Here is a 22,406-nt window from a genome sequence, read left to right on the forward strand (position 1 = left end):
TCCAGACAGTCCTTATAAATGTTTAACAAGGTCAGCTTTGCATTGTGCTTTGCAGCCCCGGCCCATCCACGTGGCTTTCGCTTGCACTTCAGACATTTGAAATGCAATTAAAAAAAAAAAATATATATATATATATATATATATAGATAAATAAATGAATACATAAAAAGAGGGAGTGAGCGCTTTTACGTAACAGAACTGATTTCATTTTCATACTGGATGTACTTGATACACTCCTGATTTTATTTTTTTTTTGTGGCTGTTGGATCGTTTATTTCTGTCTCCTTCCATCTCGCTGACTTTTATGCCCGACATTTTTTGGGGGGTTTTTGCGCTCCCTGCATCCGGTTTGCCTTCCAGCCAGCCCTCCCCTCCGCACCCTCGCCGCCATGGTCTCATGGCTCCATGGTTTTCCCCGATGAGTATTTTTATATGCGCCGAGCCCTGTTTCCCGTCTGCTTATCAACGGTTTGTGCACCCCACCTAACAATTTGCCAACATGGGTCTTACCACAGGCGCTGGCTGGAGCCATTCTCAGTTTACCACACCTTGACGTCTGTCCTCCCCTCTCTTATTCCATCCCCTTTTATCAAAACGTGGAAAAATCCCTTCGTGCATGTGCGCTTCCTCTCATGACGCCGCTCACGCTTGTGACCCTTTCACTCAGATTCTTTTTTTTTTTGTGGTAGCACCAGCACACTGTATATAACCTGGTGAGTCCCCAATAGTCGCAACATTTGGTAAGGTGTTGTCGCGATCATTTTCCTTCATGACAACTTTTGCGATGCTTATCACGCGCACAGGATTGTGGATTGCGCCGGCCTCGTTCTTGATTTAGTAAAAAAGAAAAAAAAATGCAAATGGCGGCAAGTGCGCAAAGGTCACAAGTTCACAAACTTTAAGAGTTTGAGTCATGATGAATGAGTCGGGAAGGCGGGGCAGGTGCTTTGCGAGGGGGGCGGGGCCTAAAACTTTGCCTGCGGAATGGGCCCCCTTATCTTGACGTAATGGGACACGGCAAACTGTTGGGTGAATGGTTTTCTCCCTTAATTCTTCCCAACTCGGTGCTCATCGTCGGCCATTGTGGACGACACCAGAACTGAATAGGAGGATTAACATCACGTGGCCACTTTTAATTACATTTTGTGCCTTATACGGTCACATACTTGATTATCTTTCCAGCCTTGCGAATATTGCATGAAAAGTACACGGTTGTGCAGTTTTCAAGTGTCAGCTGTCAAAAAAAAAAAAAGATGCAAGAAAGCTGCAAGGATGTCGAGGCATTGAGCGTCCAATCAGGTTGCCACAATTTCCTTTTGCCATCGTGCATGTTTGATATGATCTGCTGCGATGTATTAACCCCGGCTTCTTTGTCTCACTGTTTTTTGAGACGAATATTGACCTTGAGACGGCATCTCTCATTTCGCCACCACGTCATTTCCGATGGTATTGCAGTATATGTTTGAGGGTTTGGCATCAAAAACCGGTGGTGCGGAAGCATGTCGAAGGTACAGCTAGCCGCAATAATTTCAGCAATTCAAATCCAACTCCTTTTTTTTTCTTCTTGAACTCAGCAGGATTGCAAATGCAAGCTAAATTAAATAGAGAGGGAGGGAAAAAAAATCTTTGCTGCTCTGCAGAAATGAACTATTTATGCAGGAGCGGAAGGCTTGAATATGGAACAGCCCGCCAAAAAGCAGCGCATATCTTCCGTTATCTGTATTTGAGCTTCCCCCCCATTAGGGAGCAGCCCGCCGGCGTGGACTAGTTTGCAGAAATAAACATATCAGACTTTCTGGTTATTAACAGAAAAGCCCCCTTTGACTCTAATGACGCCCTATTAACAAATTCCCCCAAATCCATTTAGCATCATCGGCATCTTGGTGATTTCTTGCTTCCTTTCAAGTCCAAAGCCACAGGAAATTGGGAAAATCCATTAGCTATGCCCCCCCCCCCCCCCCCACTCGATGCTACCGTTCACGGAAGTGCCGTCCTACCCCCTGTGGGCCTTTACGGCAAGGGCTGAAGGAAATAGCCCGGGCATTAATGGCGGCTTTGATTACTCTCCTGTCACTAATGTAGCCGACATGAAAGCGGAAAATGAAGAGAGGGGGGGATGACTTCTCTGCCTGTATCAAAGGCATTCTGAAGGCATCTCGAGTATGTTCGTCTTTCCATCCGCCGCCGCCAACCTCCGAGCTCATACTGGCTTCATTTCAAAGTTTCGGTGCAGAGGTGGCTAACTATTGAGAGCGACAAATTACAAATGTCTATTTAAAAAAAAAGAAAAAAAGTCAATATTGTTTTTGATTAGTGCCAGGGGGCCATTTTATCCCAAATAAAGACAACCACCTGGCTCAGGGGTGTCAAACTCATTTCACATTGCTGGCTACATATGGACTCGGTAGATATCAAGTGGGCCAAACCATTAACATGATACCATACTGTGCTACGAATCACCAAAATCTTGTCTCTTTCCTTTGTTTTGGTCTCAAGAAGCATTAATTGGCGCTTTCATTTCATTTGCTGCGTTGGGTCTATCTCGGTGACAGACTGAGACTGCTGTTTTCTTCCCCGATCAAAACAATGTTGCCTTCAACTGTGATCAAAACAGTATGCCCCCTAGCGGATAATTCACGAATTGCATTTTATTTAAAATATTCCTTCTGTGTCTTTAATGCATTTTTTGTTTCACCTTTAAATGATCCCACTGGCCGGATCGAACCTCCTTGGGGGCCGGTTCCGGCCCGCAGGCCGTATGTTTGACACCCCCGGCCTAGCTAATGTAATTTAGGGAAACCCTTTTAAAAGTCATTCGTCACCTTCATAAGCCACATTTATATCCAGCTGCTAACGATTGAGTTCATCCCTGTTTTGTTGAAACACTTCTTACAATCAATTCGCCCCAATTATGTGGGTGACTGGGTGATTTAAGTATGTCGTTATAACACTTCGTCATCAGAGTGTTTAACCGGCTTTGGCTCACGTGAAGCAATTTAGGGTGTCAACCTGAGCAGTAATGAGAGCGGCTTTGCCTGTTTCAAACCACCCTGGCAAAAAGACCGCTTGTTGTGGAGGGGAATGATTTCGCGCAATCCGCGAGAGAAGCGCACTTCGGAAAAAAAAAATGCAAATTCTATCGTGGCAGGGAAATAAAGGTTCCGAAGGAGAAGCACAGGGTGTTCCCGCTAACTGGCATGCTGTAATTTGGCTTTTTGGCCCAAGCGTGCCACACATGCAGATCACCGAGTGAGAGAAAAATCCCAAAACATTCTTCTCAATAGCATGCGAGCCAGCAGTCAAAGTTCAGCTCGTTTCCACCCCTGCTTGCTATTTAGTGCGCGCCAGTATTTACCAAGTCTCGTCTTTCACTGTAAATTACATCACGCTAGCATTAAGTCACATAATTGCCACTTAAGCCGCATGATTACTTGATTACATTCTTGTAATACAATTTCATCGTGCGCATTTCCCCACCATCGAGCGTTCTTGAAACTAGATATGGTTTGCAAATGCGTTTTTAAGCGGCTTGATGGTGGTTAATAACCAGAGGCGGGTCTGCTCGTGCATGATGAGCTTTGAAAGCGCGTTGTGTGATGCGACCCGCACTGACCGACCCCCGATGGGAGTCTGTTTTCCACGGCAGCGGTGCTAACAGGCCACACGCGGCGCCCCGCCCATCCGCCATCCTCCTCCTCCTCTCACAAGAAATGTACCTGTCGCCGATTTCCTCTTCCGCCCGCCTGCTTTGCCATCCCACAAGTGGATGAGTTCCTTCGGGTGCCTTCAGTGCGACTCAGTTCATTTGATGTGAAGCACGGCCTCCCTGACCGAGCCCACACAATAGCTGCAACATGCTCACAAGGCTTCCGCTTTGGTGTGGGGAATAAATCTTGGCTGCCATTTTCTTCTCTTTCTCCTGAAATCCTTCTAATTCTATTAGCGGCGACTGTTCAAGAGTGGTCTGATAAGGCGCAATGAGGGCCACGCTGGAGTGGTTCTTCTGGGGTTTGGATGGTGCTGGGCTGCGACACTGTTTCAAATATTTCTAATGTAGAAGTGTGTGGCCACAGTCCGGTTCCAGTGCTCCAAATCAGGGCTGGACAATTCACTGAATTCAAATTGGCATCGCAATGCACTAGACTGTCATCTTCAAATCGCAAAGGCTGAACAAAAATGTTTATTACCCAGAACAAAAGCACACCGACAATGCATGAACAGAAAACGCTGGTCAAACGAACCAGGACAAACAATACATGAACAAAAAGGCGCTTGAAAAAGGAAAGCCAAAAATGAAACCGAAAAAACCAATGACATGTCAAGAATCCAATTTACACATAACAAAACAAAAAAAAAGTCCAAACAAGACTGTACTGAAAAAATGAGGTACGAAAGGATCCAGGTCAACTGTGACGAGCGCAAGAGCAACAACAAGGTCAAAATAATCAGACAAACTGCAGGCAGTTTATGTGTGTGTGTGTGTGTGTGTGTATGTATGTGTGTGTGTATATATATATATATATATATATATAAAATGAGCCATGCACATCCCCGATAAACACTAATTGCACGACCTCGGTCATCGTTCACGTCCTCTCTCGTACCTTCCTGCTCTGCACCCATCAGGATGTGAGCATACACAAATGAGAGACCATCTCAATAGGAACCTGGCCCGCTAATAAATCCATCCGTCTCCACGGGTGCAAAAGTGCGAGCGAGAGAGAGATTTGAGGGAAGGAATATGGAAACCTGCGTCGAGTCGCATGGTCATGAATAATGGAAGGCGCCGGAACTTTCCCATCAGGCTCGGCGACAGCCCAGCATCCTCCTGTGCCATTGTGGTTACAAGCAGATGAAGGCCGCTCGCGCAGCGGGAGAGGCAGATAGAACTGCAGAGAAATGGCCCGAGAAGTGAGCCAATGGATGAGATGGACGTGCTTTGAGAGCTGAAGAGAGAGGTTGATAATTAGCAGTAATTGTTGTTCAGAGAGGGAGAGAGGGGGGGGGGAAAAGCCAATTAGATTGGGATTTTTTCATCCCAGGAACTTCTTTCTTTCTATTTGCTTCTGTACTTGCTTTTAATGCATTACTTCTTTTCATCCTGCATGAATAATGATCTGAACATGTTTCGCTGTCTGAAAGGTACGCCCCTCATGATTGGTTTCAATTCTTATTGTGTGTGCTGAGAGATTGTGTCGTTGTGGCTTACTGTACTTTAATAGATATAGATTTCTCATTTTAGTTGTTTTATTTATTTGTTTTACTTTTAGTTTAAATTGAATCGGTTTTCATTTATGTACCGTATTTTCCGTATGATAAGGCGCTTTGGAGTATAAGACACACCTTCACTGAATGACCTATTTTAAAACTGTTTTCATATCCATGGCGCTTCGCATTATATGGCGCATAGAAGGGATGCTCCAATTGCGGCTGGGGTTGCGTTATACATCCACTGGATGGAGCGACGCTAAAGGGAATACAATACAATACAGCTTTATTTATCCGGCGAGTTCACAAACGTTGCAGCTCTAACAAAGCGCGTTACAGAACATTTAAAATAATATATCCAAGAAATATGAATATTGAGCCATATATAAGGCGCATCGGATTATAACGCACTCTCTTGGCTTTTGAGAACATCAAATGTTCTTAGGTACGCCTTATAGTGCGGAAAATACGGTACATGTCAGAAAATGTCCATCATCATCTGAGCAGAAGCGTTCATCAGCACGCATAAAATCAGACAGCATGAAAAGGCAGAATCTTTCCCCACGCTGCAGGTCCACCTAATGTAGTGCGTACGTGCATGGCCCACGCATCCGGTGAGGAAATAATGCCAGCTGACCCACAAAAGGTCCAGCGAGAAGCGGCGCACTGTCAATACAGAGCCGCGCTTGGCAGTCTTCCCGCTGCACTGGAGCGCCGCGGGCTGCAGGCATCAAGTCAAAGAAAGATGGGCCATGACAGAGCTGTAAAGCAGCAGCTCTGTATTTAGTTACACGCTGGCCGTCCTCATAAGCTTCTGTTGCAGCACGCCGCAGAGACAAAAACTGCTTGGAGGTGAACAAGCTTACAGGCGACGTGAGAAGTTCCCGGCGCCTTTTTTTAGCGGGACTCGAGAGGCTGTTTCGTGCGCTCCTAATCAATCACGCCTTAATTATTCATCGTAATGCACGAAGGACATCATGAGAATTTGATTTTCTTGACGCTTTACAAAGACGAAGGCTATTAACAAGATGTTGTAAACTGATGGGTGAGTTACAGTGTTCTTCCACTAGAACAGTTTATCGTTTGTGCCACTGCGAGTGGATATCGCATAAGCGATCTTTTTGTTTCTTTTCATGGGATTTTACTATGTGCAGGCTAGTTGGAATTTAGAGTTGAGGTCTGCTGCAAGAGATTCCGCGTTAAGAGTAAGAAGTGGCAGAGAAGGTCCCGAACAACGATACCAGTACCAACACAGTACACTGTCACTCCCAAAGACGTATTTAGAAGTCTTTTCAGACTGCAGACATTCAATCCCAGGTATTTATATATTTTTTCCTTTTTTTTCAAGACTTAGGGTAACAAAGGGTCTTAAAATTGGCTGGTACTTGATACAGTTCGTGAACGAACGTAGACACAAATAAAATGCTCAACAAAAATATTTACTTCAGGAATTTTTTTTTTCTTTCCTGAAATAAATATTTTTGTTGGACCGACAAAGTACCAATAGAAATCGCTGGCAACAAAAAGCCAGAAAAAGGAAACGTGAACAGAAAGCGCTTGCAAAAAGGCGAGGGAACGGCAAAACCCGAGAATACCGTACACGAAATTAAACCGGACTCTAAACGGACAAGAGCGACTCGGGACATGAGCGAGAAGGTTGAAAAAGTAACATTGGAGGCGGTACAGCGAGCAAGGTCAATAATCTGACAAAAACGTGAGGCGCATGGCAGTTCTTAAATACTTGAACAGGTGCACATCCAATTCTCTGACGGTAGTGAATACGGCGCATCCCGCAAACACCGTTTGATGCTGCGCTTGGAGGCGGAGGACGGCCATTGTTGACACAATCGGAATAGGGGAGAGGCATCATCAATCTTGTCATCAAAAATCAACATGCTTGTTTATCTGTGACGGCGTGCGGGCGCTTGCGTGAGTGTGTGCGTGTGGCGCGCCGAAATGAGATTCATCTTTTTGGTCCGAGCCGGTTTCTTGTGGGCTGCGGTCGATAGATCGATGCGGAGTGGAAGACACACACACTCAGCAGAGCCAGAATAGCTCTGGAAAGGCCACAGCAATCAGTCTTAGGCGAGCCATGTCCCATAATCATCCCGTAAAGATTGTGACTCCGAACCGAGGCTATTTGAGCAAACCGGCACCGGCGACACTTTCAAAAATGCAGCAATTAGAGACGCCGATAAATGAGCGGCATGATGCAAGCATTGTCTGATTTTATTTGATTTTTTTTTTCTTGTTTGCTTCAAATCCAGCAGCAGGTCCGTCTTAAAATAACAGCGAGACAGGACGGCTGCTTTTTGTCTCATAGCAAGACTTAAAACCGACGTGGGTTGAGCGAGAACCGCCGATTGCCAGCCGGCGAACGGAAAATAGAACGCCTTCGTCAAAAATGGCTGGCATTCGTCACCTCGGCGGGACTCGGTAATAACGCCGTAGCATCGTCTCCTCTGTGAATGTTTTATGTGAAGCAATCGTGTTGTTTCTTCCGCAGAGAAAAAGAGGCTTTAGCCGCCCGCTCTCATGTCCTTTTCAAATGTTTTTCATTTCAGCAGTAGCTATGATGCTATTTAGCGCAAAGATGTCATACCTTTAGCCTTTTAACTCATTCAGTACCAGCCACTTCTAGACCAAGTCTGAAAAGACGTTTAAAAACATCTTTGGGAGTGAATGAGTTAAGGTTCTGATCAGTCGGGCAACTTTGATGATTATAAAAGCGCTCATGTTTTATCCTTCAGTACACCGCGAGGGCCACGCTGCATACACGAAACCCCCCGAAGACCCCGACCGCAATATTCTATTATTAATAATTCAGTCCACTGTATCGAAGCCGGCTTTCATACGTTCCATGCATTTCATTTCAGTAATGAGTCATGAATCACCAGATTCAAATTTGCACATGGAGTGCGCAACAAAACAACGGTGTCACGCAGATCGGAAAATATTGTTTGAGCATTTCGTACTTGGTAGCTTCTTGCAAATACATCCCACCCCCCCACCCAAAAAAAAATCATCACGCACTTCAAATGAAATGTCAATTGGGTTCGCTTCTAAAGAAAAAACATTTCAAGCTAGTCGCGCTACATGTGTGCATCTTGGACCCCCAAAATTAAATCCCAGCCGACAATGATTTGTGTTCTCATCCGGTATTCAATGAAGACGGTCCTGGCGAACGTCATCGCGAGCCCAAAGAGATATTGTCGAGACTCTTGCACGTTATATTTCAAAAGCATCACTGACTTGTCGTTCTATTCACAGTGCAGGATGTAGAATTGGGTCGCATAACGTGATTAACTCATTCAGTACCAGCCAATTCTGGACCAAATCTGAAAAGACGTTTAAAAACGTCTTTGGGAGTGAATGAGTTAATTGGTCGGGAATGCCGGCCTTGTGTTGCTGGCGCGTACATTGGCGCGGCGGCATCAATGATGGGGATTCGTTCTGAAAGCTGAATGAACGGCGAAGATTAGGGTTCGTCTTTTATGCCACCCGGCGAAATTCATCATCTCCCCACCCACTCCAACGAGGCACACACACACGCGTGTAATCCACCTCTGCTCTAGAAATGGAGATTAGAAAGCGGTGAGGCCTCTTTTATGGCTCGCTCGGGGGGAATTCGGCGATTTGTGTTTACATTTCTGTTCCCGGGATTCAATTTCAATCGATTCTCCGTGTTTGTCATGTCTCGGCTTGGCGTCTACGTGCGTTTGAAGCCCTTTTTTCAAGCACGTTTCCTCCGCTCCCGCATATCTTAAAAGCATCCGTCGCTACCTGTCTTTACTCCCCTGGCAACGCTTGGATCGATTACAAACCTCCATTTTTAATCAAACGGGCCGTCTAATGACCGCAGAACGCTTGTCGATTTCCATCCGGCTTTGATGCATTTTGAAAGCGAATGAAAGCGATCGGGTCGCCGCGCCTCGCGTTCAAAACTGCCCTGTCACGGTGCTCTTGATGCGTGACCAAAAGCGAAACGTTTATAAAAAATAAAGCCTTATAATAAATTTAGACCGAAGCGTATGTTTTGTCCTTTAGTGCCAGTTTTTTTTTTTGCTTAGTTTTTTTTTTAAAGCAGTATTTTGGGAAAGGCAAGCCTCATGGTTGGGGATTATATCAACACTTGTTAGTTTGGCATGCACTTGACATCCCACAATTGTGTTTTGTATCTCGGCGGAGACAGAATTGTGAATGATTTTTTTTTAAACAAAATTTTTGCAAATGTGAGAATAGCTGGCGAGAGTCTGTGAGGACGATGGAGGGGTGCGAGGGTGCGAGGGCGCGCGCGTGCTGTAATGCGCAGATAAGGAGGCGACGCGAGCTGTCATTGCATCGTGATCAGATTACGTCGCGATGATGGCTTCATCTTGAAGGCCCGTTTACAGGGTAGCATGACCAACAGCTCCTGATGCCTTTGTGTGTGTTTGTTGGGGGGGGGGGGGGGGGGGGGGGCGGTTATACCTGGCACACCTCTCCTCAGGGATGAATGCACAGAATGACAATACAAATCCATTTAGACTTAGATTAATGGCGTACGCCTTCCTGTAGCCCCCCCCCCCCCCCACCCACCATCTGAAAAGCCTCTCAATATCAATCTACTCGAGCATCCTTCTTCCGGCATCCTCCACCTCCTGCACTCGCGGCTCCTCACGGTGTCTCGCCACATGCGGAAGCTCGAACAAAAGTGCTTCTGCTCGGTTATTTTGATTTTCGGGCTCTTCTTTTTGTGGCGCTCTGTCCTCTTTGAAGTGGCGGTATAATAAGCGTACTTTTTTTTTTTCCCCCTGTGTGTGTTCTGAGGGTGTTACTCAGGATGTCTGCATTTATGCATGCGGTGCGCCGGCCCCCCGAGGAGACGGAGGTTAAACGTAAACTGGATTTAGTTCTGGACTGCATTATTCATGGTATCGATACCGTGTTTATTTGCGCTTCTTGTGACGCTTTGTGAAGTCTGCTTTTGTCTGTGGCGCAGGATGCTTCAAGTACGCCGGCATGAAGATCGATTCATCGCTTTGGTAGCGTTCGGCTGAACTTGAGTAAAGAATATAGCGAGACGCATATCGAAGCAATCAACATGATCCAAAAATACAAGAGGACGGTCCCCTGTACTGTATTGCTCAAATTCATCCCAAATGTGCGTTTGTCGGATGAACTCGACTGACCTCAAGAGCGCACCGAGCGGGTTGAATTAATGATACATCTTGACTGTCTTAAAATCATCGAGGAGGAGCTAAATTTAGCCTGGCTTGCTAGCAGAAGTTACTTCTTGATGATTGCATGCACTCGTTTTTGTTTTTTTTGTTTTTTCCCTCTCAAATCCAACCACGAAAGCTCCATCGCCGTGCCTATCTTTCCTGGAGCGAAGCGTGACTTAACTCACTCTTGGCTTTTACTTCCTGCGAGTGAGTGGCGCGCTCGCTGGAAGGAAACAGCTGTCTTGCCGCATAGCCGACCCGGGTTCTGAAGGGCTAATGGAGTAACGAGACGGAGGGGGAGGGGGGAGAGGGAGGAAGAGCACTGTAGTGCCTGGGGAGCTGTGACAGCCTGACACTGAAAATGTATGACAAACACACACACACCTGGATCACACTGTGAAGGTTATTTCGAGAGCCTCGAGGCTTGTGTATTGTGCTTTTTCAAAAAGATGGAGTGCCCCCCCCCCGCCCTAGTGTCTTATTAGATTGTGAATTTATGGATTTTTCTTTTTGGGGGGGGGGGGGGGGCGCGCAAATGCATTGTTTTATCTATTTGGCATTGTGTTTGTAATTTGATGAGGGAATTTGGGGGGGGGCTGATAACATGCGAAACTGTCCACTGTAGTGACCAGTGTCTCCGAAAGGGTTCAAACAAAAAGAAACATCATTCATGCTTTCAAAATGGAGCAAGGTACCTTTCATTTCCTTTTCTGTTCATTTTTCTCATCTTATTCTGGATGTCTAATATTGATGTTTCTCTTTTTTTTTTCTTCTTCTTCTTGTCTCCCTTTTGCAACATGATACAGTACCGCTCTCCCTCCCTGTCAACGATCCTTTCCATCATTGGCGTCTTTCTCTCCTGTTTCCCGTTCCCCCATCCCATCCCCACCTCCGCTCACATAAACCAAATGTCATCTCGACCATGCGCGGAGCACTTACTCAAAGCACAATAGCCTGTCACGCCTCCCCATTTGGGGGCGCCGAATCCACGCCGCAGACATAAAATTACAGCGCAGTGCCACGGCGGCGACGCGGGTAAATAGCCGCGGCGGACGGACGCTCCGCCGCGCAAAGCACATCCTGTCTTGCCCCGCTCGCCGAGCGGCATTTAGTCACTTTATCAAATGTCGCCGCTGAAAAGGTCAACCTTCACACAGGCGCACGCTCGAGATAAAACAATGCTCCGCCTCCTCTCATCGCCCGCGGTGATGACTCTGTGCTATCTTGGCCTCCCATGCTTTTAAAAACTCACCTTTGTCCTCTTGGCCCTTCGTGTGTGTGTGTGTGTGTGTGGAGGGGAGGTTGCAAAAAAAAACATTGGCAAAGTTTAGCGAGCTACAAAAAAAAATGCTTCAATCTCTTCTCCCCGCTGTTTTTGAGTCGGTACCATCTATGTACTGAACTCTATCTGCAGATAGATTTCTCCACATGCTGCACTTTCACTCACCTTTCAAATTCTCACACCGCGGTGTGTTTGCTGTTCGACCATCAAATTCACCCCCACACCCCACACCCCCCTTTCACCGCCTGCTCTGGGGCCCCCTCGGACCTTGGTAGCGGAGCCAAGAAAGTGTCTGCCCAACCAGTGTAAACTATGTGTTTACTGTGGGCCCCCCCCCCCACCACCCCCGGGGGTCAGCCAGGGCACGTTGGGCCCAGTATGTCTCACCTGCTGTCATTGATCACAGCTCTGACTTCAGGATGGACAAGCTGTTTATTGTAATACAGATTAATTTATTGCTTGCGGTGGTGAAGGAGGGGCGGGGGGGGGGGGGGGGGATACATGGGACCTTGAAAGCCTTTCAATTCATTTCAATGGGGAACAATTAATTGATACGCGAGTCAAAGTGCTTGATCAAAGAACTAATTAAACTTGTAAGTCATTATATGACTATGCCACTATATGAAAGCAAAGTGAGTTCGTTCTGAGAAAAGGGAAGCTGTCTTCCTCTCTGTTTTCCCCCCTCCAGCTTTGTGGCATACTCAAACATTTATGGAGCCGGGACTTTACGATGTGGTCATGCATTTATGTATATTTCCGCGCGATCAAAACATGCATGAACATAGGCACGGCTCTTTTCGAATTTGCACTCGTCCCCGCCGCCGCCCGCCCCATTCTTGTCCAGAAATAACATTTTCCCGCATATTCTTGCCTCGGCTCTCCTTTGGAAGTGTTTGGGGTCGCGGGGTGTTGCGGCACGCTCCAAATAACCGTATTGATTAAAGCAGCGAGTACTGTTGTGGACATGGGAAGTCGTTCTTTAAAACCGTAGGTGACCATGGCGTGCATCAATCAGTTGAGGATGGATATTTACGATGTACATAAAAGAAAGTTCCGAATTCCGGGCAGTCTTGATGTTATTTTTGTTTTTCTTTCACGACATTGCTCTCATAGTCCTGCTTTGCTTGCCTTTGACACGCAATTAGTCCGACACAACGCAAAGCTGTCAAGCCTATAGCCTCAATATTGTGCACTAATATAATATTGTCCATCTGTGGACGCTGCCCTCACTATCCATCGTTTTCATTTTTTTTTCTCGAACGTGGAGTGAAGCAATCCAGAAAGAAGAGAGAGTGTGTGAGCTGATCAAAAGATGCTGTTTAGTCAGTTATTGGAATGAGGGGGGAAGAGCAAAGGGGCGGCGGCAATTTGTTTTCAATTGAGTCTGAAATTGCCCACACGCTGGACTGTTCTCCAGCAAAATGACTATTGAATAATAAGTATTGCACGTTTGAGTCCTTCATTGAACATCGCAAAAGCACTAATGCACATACTAATGCCGTGAGCTGTCAGCCGCAGCTCACGGCCCAGACGTTCACACGCAGCTAACCCGCCAGGGCCCACCTCTTACCTCATTCACTGCCATTGACGACGATAGACGTCACAGATCCATTTTCACTTCAAAGCGATTCCATTTATTTATTTATTTTTTGCACTTGAACCCAAAGACCTCTGCCTAGCAACAAGTGACCACGATGAAACAAACTGAAGATCTTAAAACGGATTCTTGCCTCGAAGGTTCATGCGATCAGCTAAATTATCGCAAGGGCGCAATGCCTGAGCGATTGTGTGTTGAGGAGTAGAAAACGGAGAGTAGAAATTGAGGCTCGTCCAAGGGATGACTGTGCTTCTGGGCACCGCGTTGGGATAGTTAATGACTGGTATGTATGTCAGTTACACAGCTGTGGAGCGAGCGAGCCAGCCAGCTGAAGAGTGGAGAAGAAAGAAGAGACGAGAAGAGAGCTAGATGCAGCAAGGGAGTGGGGGGGGGGGGGGGTGCGGACCGGTACGAGGCATGAAGCTGTGCATGCACAAGTGGAGTCAGCAAAGAGTGAATGAAGATGCGGCGGAGGAAGAAGGAACGGCGAGAAGATGCCAAGATATTTCCGAGCCTTCTCATCTTCCTCCAGCAAGTTAAAGAAGAAATGGCAGAGGTTGTCAGTCTTTGAAATTGTTGCTTCTGTGCAAAAAGAAAAAAAAAAAGACAGTAAAAGTAGAGCTCATAAAAAAAAAACGTGGGGTGGGGGGGGAACTCAAATACCATGCTGTCTTGTTTGATTTTTACACATCTGTCCTGCGCCGTTCTGGCTGCTGTTCCATCTGCGCTGGCTTTTCAAGTCTTAAAGGGGGTGAGGGGTGGGGGGGGGGCTCTTGCATTTCTTGTAAGAGCTTTAAAATCCGCCGAATGTGTTGCAGGATGCAATTTTTCCGCCGGATCAGAGTCGGGCGGGAAAAAAAATACACAGTGGGAACAGGAATGGTCGCTTCAGGAGGTGTGGGGTGGGGGGGGGGCTTTGACCTTGAAATTGTCCTCGATCCTGAAACACTGACTTCCTCAAGGGTGTTGATTGAGATGCTTTGATTGCGGCTCGGGTTTATTTCTACAAACGGCAAACGGGGGTGCAAAGGCGGAAAGCCACAGCGTTGAGTACCCCCCCCCCCACACACACACACACCCCCAACTGGCTTTTCTGTCGGACGCCATTCAGACAAACAGCTCAAAAGAGGAGACGAAGACGTCGCGTGAAGTATCGGACGATTGAGTTTCTCATTTCCCTTTCTTCTGTGTGTCCCTTCAGGCAAACTCGTGAACAGGAGACGCCCCCGGACTTCTTCTATTTCTCCGACTTTGAGCGACACAATGCTGAGATTGCCGCCTTTCATCTCGACAAGTAAGACGGAGCAAAAATTGCAGCCGCTCATACGAATGCCCCCGAATTGTTTTTTTTTTTTTTTTTTTTTAAATCGGCAAGTGGATTAGACTAGCATGAGGGCTGCTGCTTAACACGTCTTTGACGAGAGCAGACCCTTGAAGGCGGGAGACTTTTTTTTTTTTTTTAATTTGGGGGCCGTGGCGATGTGAAAAACATTCCAGTTTAGCCGAATCCTCAAAAAATATGCATCCGACGATGGCCACGACAAGGTCAAGTTGCCAATGTGGAGGCGGGGGAAGGGGGGGGGGGGCGACGACAATGTCCTGCTTGATGTCCTGCTGATTTTACTCGGGGCCCTGATTGCGAATCTGCACCTCCTCATGTCAGCTCATTAACCACCTGGCAGGGAAGACGGCAAAACCGCAGAACACTTGACGCCAAGGGCACCTTTGCCTTTGGAATATGACCCGTTATTTTACACGCAGACGAGAATACGAATGTTTTTGAGCCGTTTCACGTCAAATTTGCATCGAGTGATTAGAGCGATGATCGAAGAATCGTAGAAGGGGAATAATTACGGATAGGAAACACCGGGACGGGGATTGCAAGAGGGATATCGCCGCCAAGGTGCCCTCGAGCAAAGCACCAGCGATTGTGCAACCACATGATGACATAACTGCCTTGTGTGGGGGGGAGTCAATTTAATCCCGGCAACCTGTACTGCTTGGTGGGAAAAAATTTATTTAATACGAACGAGAGCCATACAGCAGGCTTGGCCCATAATGGCCTTCAAATAATATCTCAATTTATTTTTGAACCCAAATCCAATTTGCAGTTTGAATCAACGTTGACACATTATTCAAAGCTGGTTTGGTGTTTTTGTTCCCCCCCATCTCCCTTCCGCTACCCCCTTCTGGGTATTGCTTTATTTCTCCTGATAGCAAACAAGCTTTGAAACTGTTTTCTTCCAGCGTCCATTTTTTTCCCCTCCCCTAATCAATGTATCAATCAATAAAAATTTGACCGAATCAATTTTAAAACATACAGCTCATCAACAATCACCTCAAAATGATCATGAATTATTCATCTATTAATTTAATAGTCGTTTAATCATTGACCCCAAAAGGTTGGTAAGTGCCTGTAGATGCTCCAAGGTGGCAACAATGCACTGTTTGTTGAAACGAAATTCCTCAACTCAACTGTAACATAGTTCCTTGGTTCTAAGATGGCACCGAGGCACTACTTTTGTCTGAATTAAGTGCCTCTGTTTACTTCAGCACAGTTGCTTGAGAGCAAAAGTGTCACAAGATAGTGACAAAGTTGTACTTGCATCGCTTAGGATGAGACCAAAAAAAACAACAACCCAAAAACGTGTTTTTCAGCAAGTGACGCAGGACAGGTTGAAAAAAAGAAATATACAAATAAGTTATTTCAGAGATGCCAAACCGTGAATAGGTGGGGGGGTTGACTGTTTGAGCAATGCAAGTTAGCAGGGACGTTCTATTGGAGTAAAAAAAAAATAATAATCTTGTCAAATAACCTCGAAAGTCACCCAGGCCAACGGTTATGTTTGCAGATGCGTTCCAAATGGTAACAAGGCAAACAAATACCACCGGTGGTGGAAAACATTCCTTACGTAATGCAGCGACACGAAAGAAGCGGAGAGATCCCCTGAGCAGAAGGTCAAAGTCCTCCAGTCTTATTGTAGTTAGCGTCTGAAAGCATCGAATGCTTCCGCGTTTGTTTCACGTCGACTGCCCTTCTACTTCTTGCCTTTCACTGGCTCCATCAATTTGGTATTCTCACAAAACGCGGAGCCCGAACAATGACTGCAACCTCCTTACTTAGCAAAGCAGCACGCTTCTTGACTCTTCCCCTCGAGGGAAGCTTGATGAAAAGATAGGAAGCATCGGGAGGCTACAAAACAGAAACGCTGGTGCGCGTGTTTGTGTGTGTGTGTGTGTGTGTGTTTTCCCTTTTCCATGCCGGCACAAGACGAAAGCGAGGTTACAACACTTGCCCCGTTCACATGCGCACCATCATGGCGGGGGCCGAAGAGGGGGGAGCGACGTTGAATCTGCTCGCTTCCTTCCTTCAGGCACCGTGACACACTTCTGCATAAATTGCATTAGCAGCAGCTTTTGTCAACAGTCTGCTCCACATCTGGTGCGCTTCTCCACACACGCACACGCATACTGGCAACATATGTGTGTGTGTGGAGGGTGGGGGGGGGGGGGGGCTGAAGCGAAGGGAAGAGGAGGAAACCAAAAGCATGAAAGACCCTGTGCCCATTCTAAATATAAGCCAGGCAATGGTTTGCCAAAAGCAGCACTTCATTTTTTTTTTCTCTCTCTTATTTTGTCTGTTCTAAATTAGACCTTGGCTGCGGAGTGGCTGCTCGCTGGTGTCGCAGAGTGAGGCTACATTGCCTCCCAGGGGGAGCGGGGGGGGGGGGCATAACCACACAAAACCTCCTTTTAAAGCAGCATTAACAGCCAACGCCGCTTCTCTTATAGGCTACATTGCCATTAACACACTTCATTATGTGATTGGATTTGCTTCGGGGAGGGGGGGGGTCGGCAAAGAGCATGGACCAAAATCGAAAATAAATAAAAATAATAATAAATTATGACCGCATTTTTGACAGTTTACCTCTTGAACAACTGTGCCTGATCAGGGAACCAAAAAAATCTGAGCTAATGCATTCATGGCGGCGCGGGCACCCGCAGCGGCTCCTCTCGTTGTCTGTTTGAGAGAGGAAATTTCATCTGCGCTGTATAGCACATTTGACCATAAAAATTGTACTTGATACTTGATCTGCCTTTTATCCGGATTTTTAAAAATCAATCACTAAAGTGTTTGCTTTTTCTCTTCGGTGCATTGCCATTTTAATACAAGATGGCGGACAAAAAACAAAAACAAAACAAACACCTGCTATGAAAAGAAATGGTCGTTTTTGTGCAGTCATCTTCTCTCTGTGGTTGCTCTTTTCTTTCATTTCATGGCAATTTTCCTCTCTTCCTCCAACTCTTTTCTTCACCCTTTGCCCATCTTTATTCTGATCCGTCCTGTCCTCCCACTGCCCCCCCCGGGCCCTGCCCATTTGCAGTTGTCGGGCACTATCAATTGTTAAAGAGTCAGTGCCGATGTCGGAACTGGAACCCACAGATGCATTAAAATCGACACTTGGCATGCACGCATTCGCACGTGCAGCCTGAGGAAAACCTCATCTTCTCTTCCTACCGCAACAATACCACAACCTGGCTTTCCACTTAAACTGCGCCGGCTAAAAGGCGCATGGACCACAAAAGCCTTCAATGTTGGAGCGTCAATACAATTTCCCCCCGAACGGATGGTGAAGTTATCTTACTGGGCTTTTACATCGGGGGGGGGGGGGGGGGGTGAAAAGGTGTCTGGTGCGGAATGACCGCGGTGTGATGATGCAGAGCGTGGTCACGATGCCCTCTAGTGGCCATAAGCGGCATTATGAATTTTGACATCGTCCTCGTCGGCTAATGGGGAATATTCTTGGATTTGTTTTATGATGGGATTGTTTCAATTTTACTCACCCGCCATGCTGACAATTGAATACTCTCCCGTGTTTGCTTTGGCTTACTGTAGGATTCTGGATTTCCGCCGTGTCCCTCCTGTGGCTGGCAGACTCGTCAACATGACCAAGGAGATCCGAGATGTCACGCGGGATAAAAAACTGTGGCGGACATTCTTCATCTCACCAGGTAGTGGACAACTCGACTTGATGTTTGAAAAAAAAAAAGGCAACGTGAAAAATATAAATTGTTCTTCGTGTAAAGCTATTTCTGTTGCCTGGGGGGGGGGGGGGAATACTTGGCGATGTTCATCAAATGGAGAGTGACTGGAGGCTTGCTTGCATCAAGGCACAGCAGTTAATGAGCTCTGCAACTTTTTTTTGGTCGCAGGCACGTGGGGGGTGGGAGGAGGGGGGGGGGGGGGGGTCTCACGGGAATGAATTTACTCACAGTCTCAGCAATTAATACAAGTCATTGAATCCCTCCAGGGGCCATTAATCTTGTCTGAACGTCCTTCCAAAATATGTGTGCAATGAATTCTTAAAGAGGAAAAAGAGAGCACAACCGAGGGTGTAAATCACCCCCCCCCCCCACCCCTCTTTTTCGCTCAGCCAACAACGTGTGTTTCTACGGGGAATGCTCGTACTACTGCTCGACGGAGCACGCTCTGTGCGGCAAGCCCGACCAGATCGAAGGCTCGCTCGCCGCCTTCCTCCCGGACCTGGCCCTCGCTAAGCGCAAAACCTGGAGGAACCCGTGGAGACGCTCCTACCACAAACGCAAGAAGGCAGAGTAAAGAAGATCCTCGCTCCACACCGGTCAGCGCGCCACTTTTGTCCGTCTTAAAAATGACGTTTGGCTTTTGTGACACGCAGATGGGAAGTTGACCCCGACTACTGTGAGGAGGTCAAACAGACTCCGCCCTATGACAGCGGGACAAGACTTCTGGACATCATGGATATGACCATCTTTGACTTCCTCATGGGTACGTGAGATATTTTTTAATTTTCACTCGAGAGCGAGTGCACGTGCTATTTCCCGTTCCTTAAAATCCCTCGACAGGAAACATGGATCGGCATCATTATGAGACGTTTGAAAAATTTGGAAACGAGACGTTCATCATCCATCTCGACAACGGCAGAGGGTGAGAACTCACAGCGTTTCTGTGTTGTTGTCTTTTTTTGTTTGTTTTTGGCCACAGTTTGCTTGTAAAAGTAAAAGTAACTTGGCTAGGTTACTGATGACTCTAGTTTAAAGAAACCAAGTTAGTTTGTAAGCTAATTCAAGTAGTTACATTCAACAGATGCCCACAACCGCCCTTAACACAAAATTAACCAGTGTTGTTGAAACTGATTTGGAAGGACATTTTGAACAGTGGCATTTAAGAATAAAGTGTTTTTTTTAAATTTAGCATAAAATAATGAGGACATTTTTTTAAACTCAAATACCTATAATTTGCGTCACTATTTTTTATGAAAAAAAAAAGTATGCATTTATTTTTATTTATTATCCAGGTAGACTTTTTGAAGCTAGATAACACTTTGTCAACAGTACAGAATGTGCAACGTCCCTTCATATTTTCTTGAGCTGACACAAACTGAAAATAGTGACCAAACGTGACTCCGCCGTCATCTTTCACGTGGTCGAAACGCGACAACGGTGCAGATTTGACGTCACTCCTCCAGATGGGAATGCAAATTCTGAAGTCGCAGAATGAAACTCCATTGGATCACAACCCGACAAATAAATAAATGCATAAATAAAAGGCACTTCCAGAAGTCATTCCAAGTTGTATTAACCTTCCATGCTTGTTTCTCTCTCTGTAGGTTTGGAAAACACTCCCATGATGAGAAGTCCATTCTGGTGCCACTGACACAATGCTGCCGGTAAAATATTTGTGGGGCTGAGAGCATGCCTGTGTGTGTGTGTTGTGTGTCTGTGTCAGAGTGTGCGCTTGAGCTAATCGCCTGGATTTTGTGCAGGGTACGCAAGTCGACCCACTTGCGTCTGCAGCTGCTGGCTAAGGAGGAATACAAGCTGTCCACTCTAGTGGCGGAATCCCTGGTGAGGGATCGTCTCAGTCCCATCCTCATCCAGCCACACCTGGACGCCATGGACCGCCGACTGCGCCAGGTCAGCACTTTTCCTCCTGACGTTATTCATTACACCGTGAGCTCCTTTCATCTGTTTTGTTTCCATCTGTCCATAATAATAACATCTTTGTCACTTTTTTGGGGGGGGGGGGCTGTCACTCGATGGCGCCTGTTTTCGCAGGTTCTGCAGGCGCTGGTGGAATGCATTGAAAAGGAGGGCTACAGTTACGTGGTGGAGAACGACCTCCAAGGGAGCCAATGGACAGACCACAGCGAGCCGAGGAGGAGGTAGCCGGATTGAACTTGAGCTGGGAGGATTTGAATCGCCTCCTGATGCGAGATAAGCGCTTTCGGGCCTCGCTGCCTGCTGGTCGGAACCTAGTGGACGCAACAGAACTCGACGCAGGTGACCTCAATGCGGATCTGGGATCGGACCATGAACTTGAGTTGGACCTTCCTGCATCGCCTTGGCTCTTACAAAAAAAAAAAATAAATGACCCAGCCACACTTAGGTGTAGGATAGTAACCGCAGCCAGACTGACCTACTGCAGCACTAGCAAACCGTGAAAGTCTTGTATGAGACGCCTTGTCTATGTCTTCTTCCGGACCTCTTTTGAATTCAGTGAATTCTGAGGGATGTGTTGAGGTTCTTCAAGCTGAGCAATCTGTTTCGATACATACTGATGACATCACAAGCGTTCAATTGAGTTGACTTGGAGGAGGAGCTACTTGTTTTTGTCATCACGAAGAGACAAAAAGTAAAATTGCCTTGACAGTAAAAAAAAAAAAAAAAAAAGTATATTTTATTTCCTGTCAAAGCTCTTTGGGGTTTAAATAATTTTAATTGGAGTGCAGGTTAACTCTTGAATTTGTCCATTATATTGCCCGGAAATGTCCTCGAGAGAGTATTTATTAAAACCCATATTTATTGTTTGAAATCAAATCAGCCTCCAAAATAACATCATAGTGATGTACTTTCTTATTTGCCCCACAAGAGGGCGTAATTGCTGCGTGCTAATTATTTCCCGGCTGTGAAATGTACAATAAATTGGGCAAGAGCGTGTTTACATTTTGAGTTTGTGTCATTTAACTCCCAACAGCTGTCTTACCTGTATCACCTGTCATCACCAGTCACAATATTAGGTACACTTTCACGATGTAATAAATTCCCAGTTGAAGGGTTGTATCAAAATAGTGACCTTTGGCATATCATTTTATGTATTCGTTGACCAATGAGCGTTTTTACGGTGGTAATTTTGATGAGTGCGGAACAGCACTGGAACATACCGAGAAGTGTTTCTATTTATTTTCTTACCCTGCCATGATGGTGGAAAATATATTGGAAATATGCGCAGTATGTCCCGGTGCTGTTTTACGTCTGTTTCAATAAAATTGTTTTTAAAAATAAAATAGTGTATTTGTCAAAGCAGAAAGATGGATACGTGTTATATTTGCATGTGCTGTAGGTGTACCTAATTTTGTGGCCAGTGAGTGGAAACGGTACCAAAAAGCCAAACGTTATGTCACATCGTTTTGTATTCTTTGTTTCTTTGTAATATACGACTTATTGTCCGGATGTTGCTGTCACAAAGAGATTATTTTTCGGGATGTACATTTCATTCATCAACAAGAGCTTAGAGACGGACGGGCGAGCTGGTGGTTCTGTCGTTGGCTCAAATTTAATATATATCATAGGAAAATCTAGTGCCTGTGCATTGATAGAAACTTGAATGTCTAGTTTCATACTTTTCCCGGATGGTGAGTACAGAGAAGATGGGGAGTTGTTTGTATGGATGCATGTGTGTGTGTGTGTGTGTGTGTGTGTGTGTGTGCTCATTGCAGTCCTGTGTCAATACATTGTGTGTGCGCGTGTTTGTGAGAGAATCCATGGAGAATGTACACAGTATGTTTTCCTGGTTTAAAAACGACAACAACAAAAGGTTTATTTTCATCATCAGGACATTGTTTCTGTAAAAAAAAATAATTGTTCATTTTTTTGCATCATGTTTAATTAAAGTGCAATAAAACAAAATGCACAGAATTCAAAGTCTTTCTTTTTTTATGTGTTTGAAAATATAGAAATAGACAGCAGCAATGTGAATAGTTGTATGCCATGTTTGGCGAGGGTGTGTGTGGACGAGAGGCCCAAACAGCCTGGCCCACCGGGAATTGTGCTCCAGATTAGCCGCTCCTCGCCT

General features: G+C 46.0%; 1 protein-coding gene across 1 annotated transcript in view; it reads left to right on the forward strand.

Annotated features, from left to right (window-relative positions):
- The window catches only part of fam20cb (FAM20C golgi associated secretory pathway kinase b), a 37,775-nt gene extending 15,526 nt beyond the window's left edge, over nt 1-22,249 (forward strand). The window contains exons 4-11 of the mRNA XM_086099375.1: nt 14,493-14,585; nt 18,189-18,304; nt 18,727-18,907; nt 18,991-19,100; nt 19,178-19,259; nt 19,942-20,001; nt 20,098-20,248; nt 20,390-22,249. Of these exons, the coding sequence (XP_085955501.1) occupies nt 14,493-14,585; nt 18,189-18,304; nt 18,727-18,907; nt 18,991-19,100; nt 19,178-19,259; nt 19,942-20,001; nt 20,098-20,248; nt 20,390-20,500 (904 nt within the window). The 3' untranslated portion in view covers nt 20,501-22,249. The remainder of the gene's footprint in view (nt 1-14,492; nt 14,586-18,188; nt 18,305-18,726; nt 18,908-18,990; nt 19,101-19,177; nt 19,260-19,941; nt 20,002-20,097; nt 20,249-20,389) is intronic.
- The last annotated feature ends 157 nt before the right edge of the window (nt 22,250-22,406 follow it).

The sequence above is a fragment of the Hippocampus guttulatus genome, chromosome 19, assembly GCF_054856545.1.
Source record: "Hippocampus guttulatus isolate MCC_2025c chromosome 19, RoL_Hgut_1.0, whole genome shotgun sequence".
Taxonomy (NCBI): Eukaryota; Metazoa; Chordata; class Actinopteri; order Syngnathiformes; family Syngnathidae; genus Hippocampus; species Hippocampus guttulatus.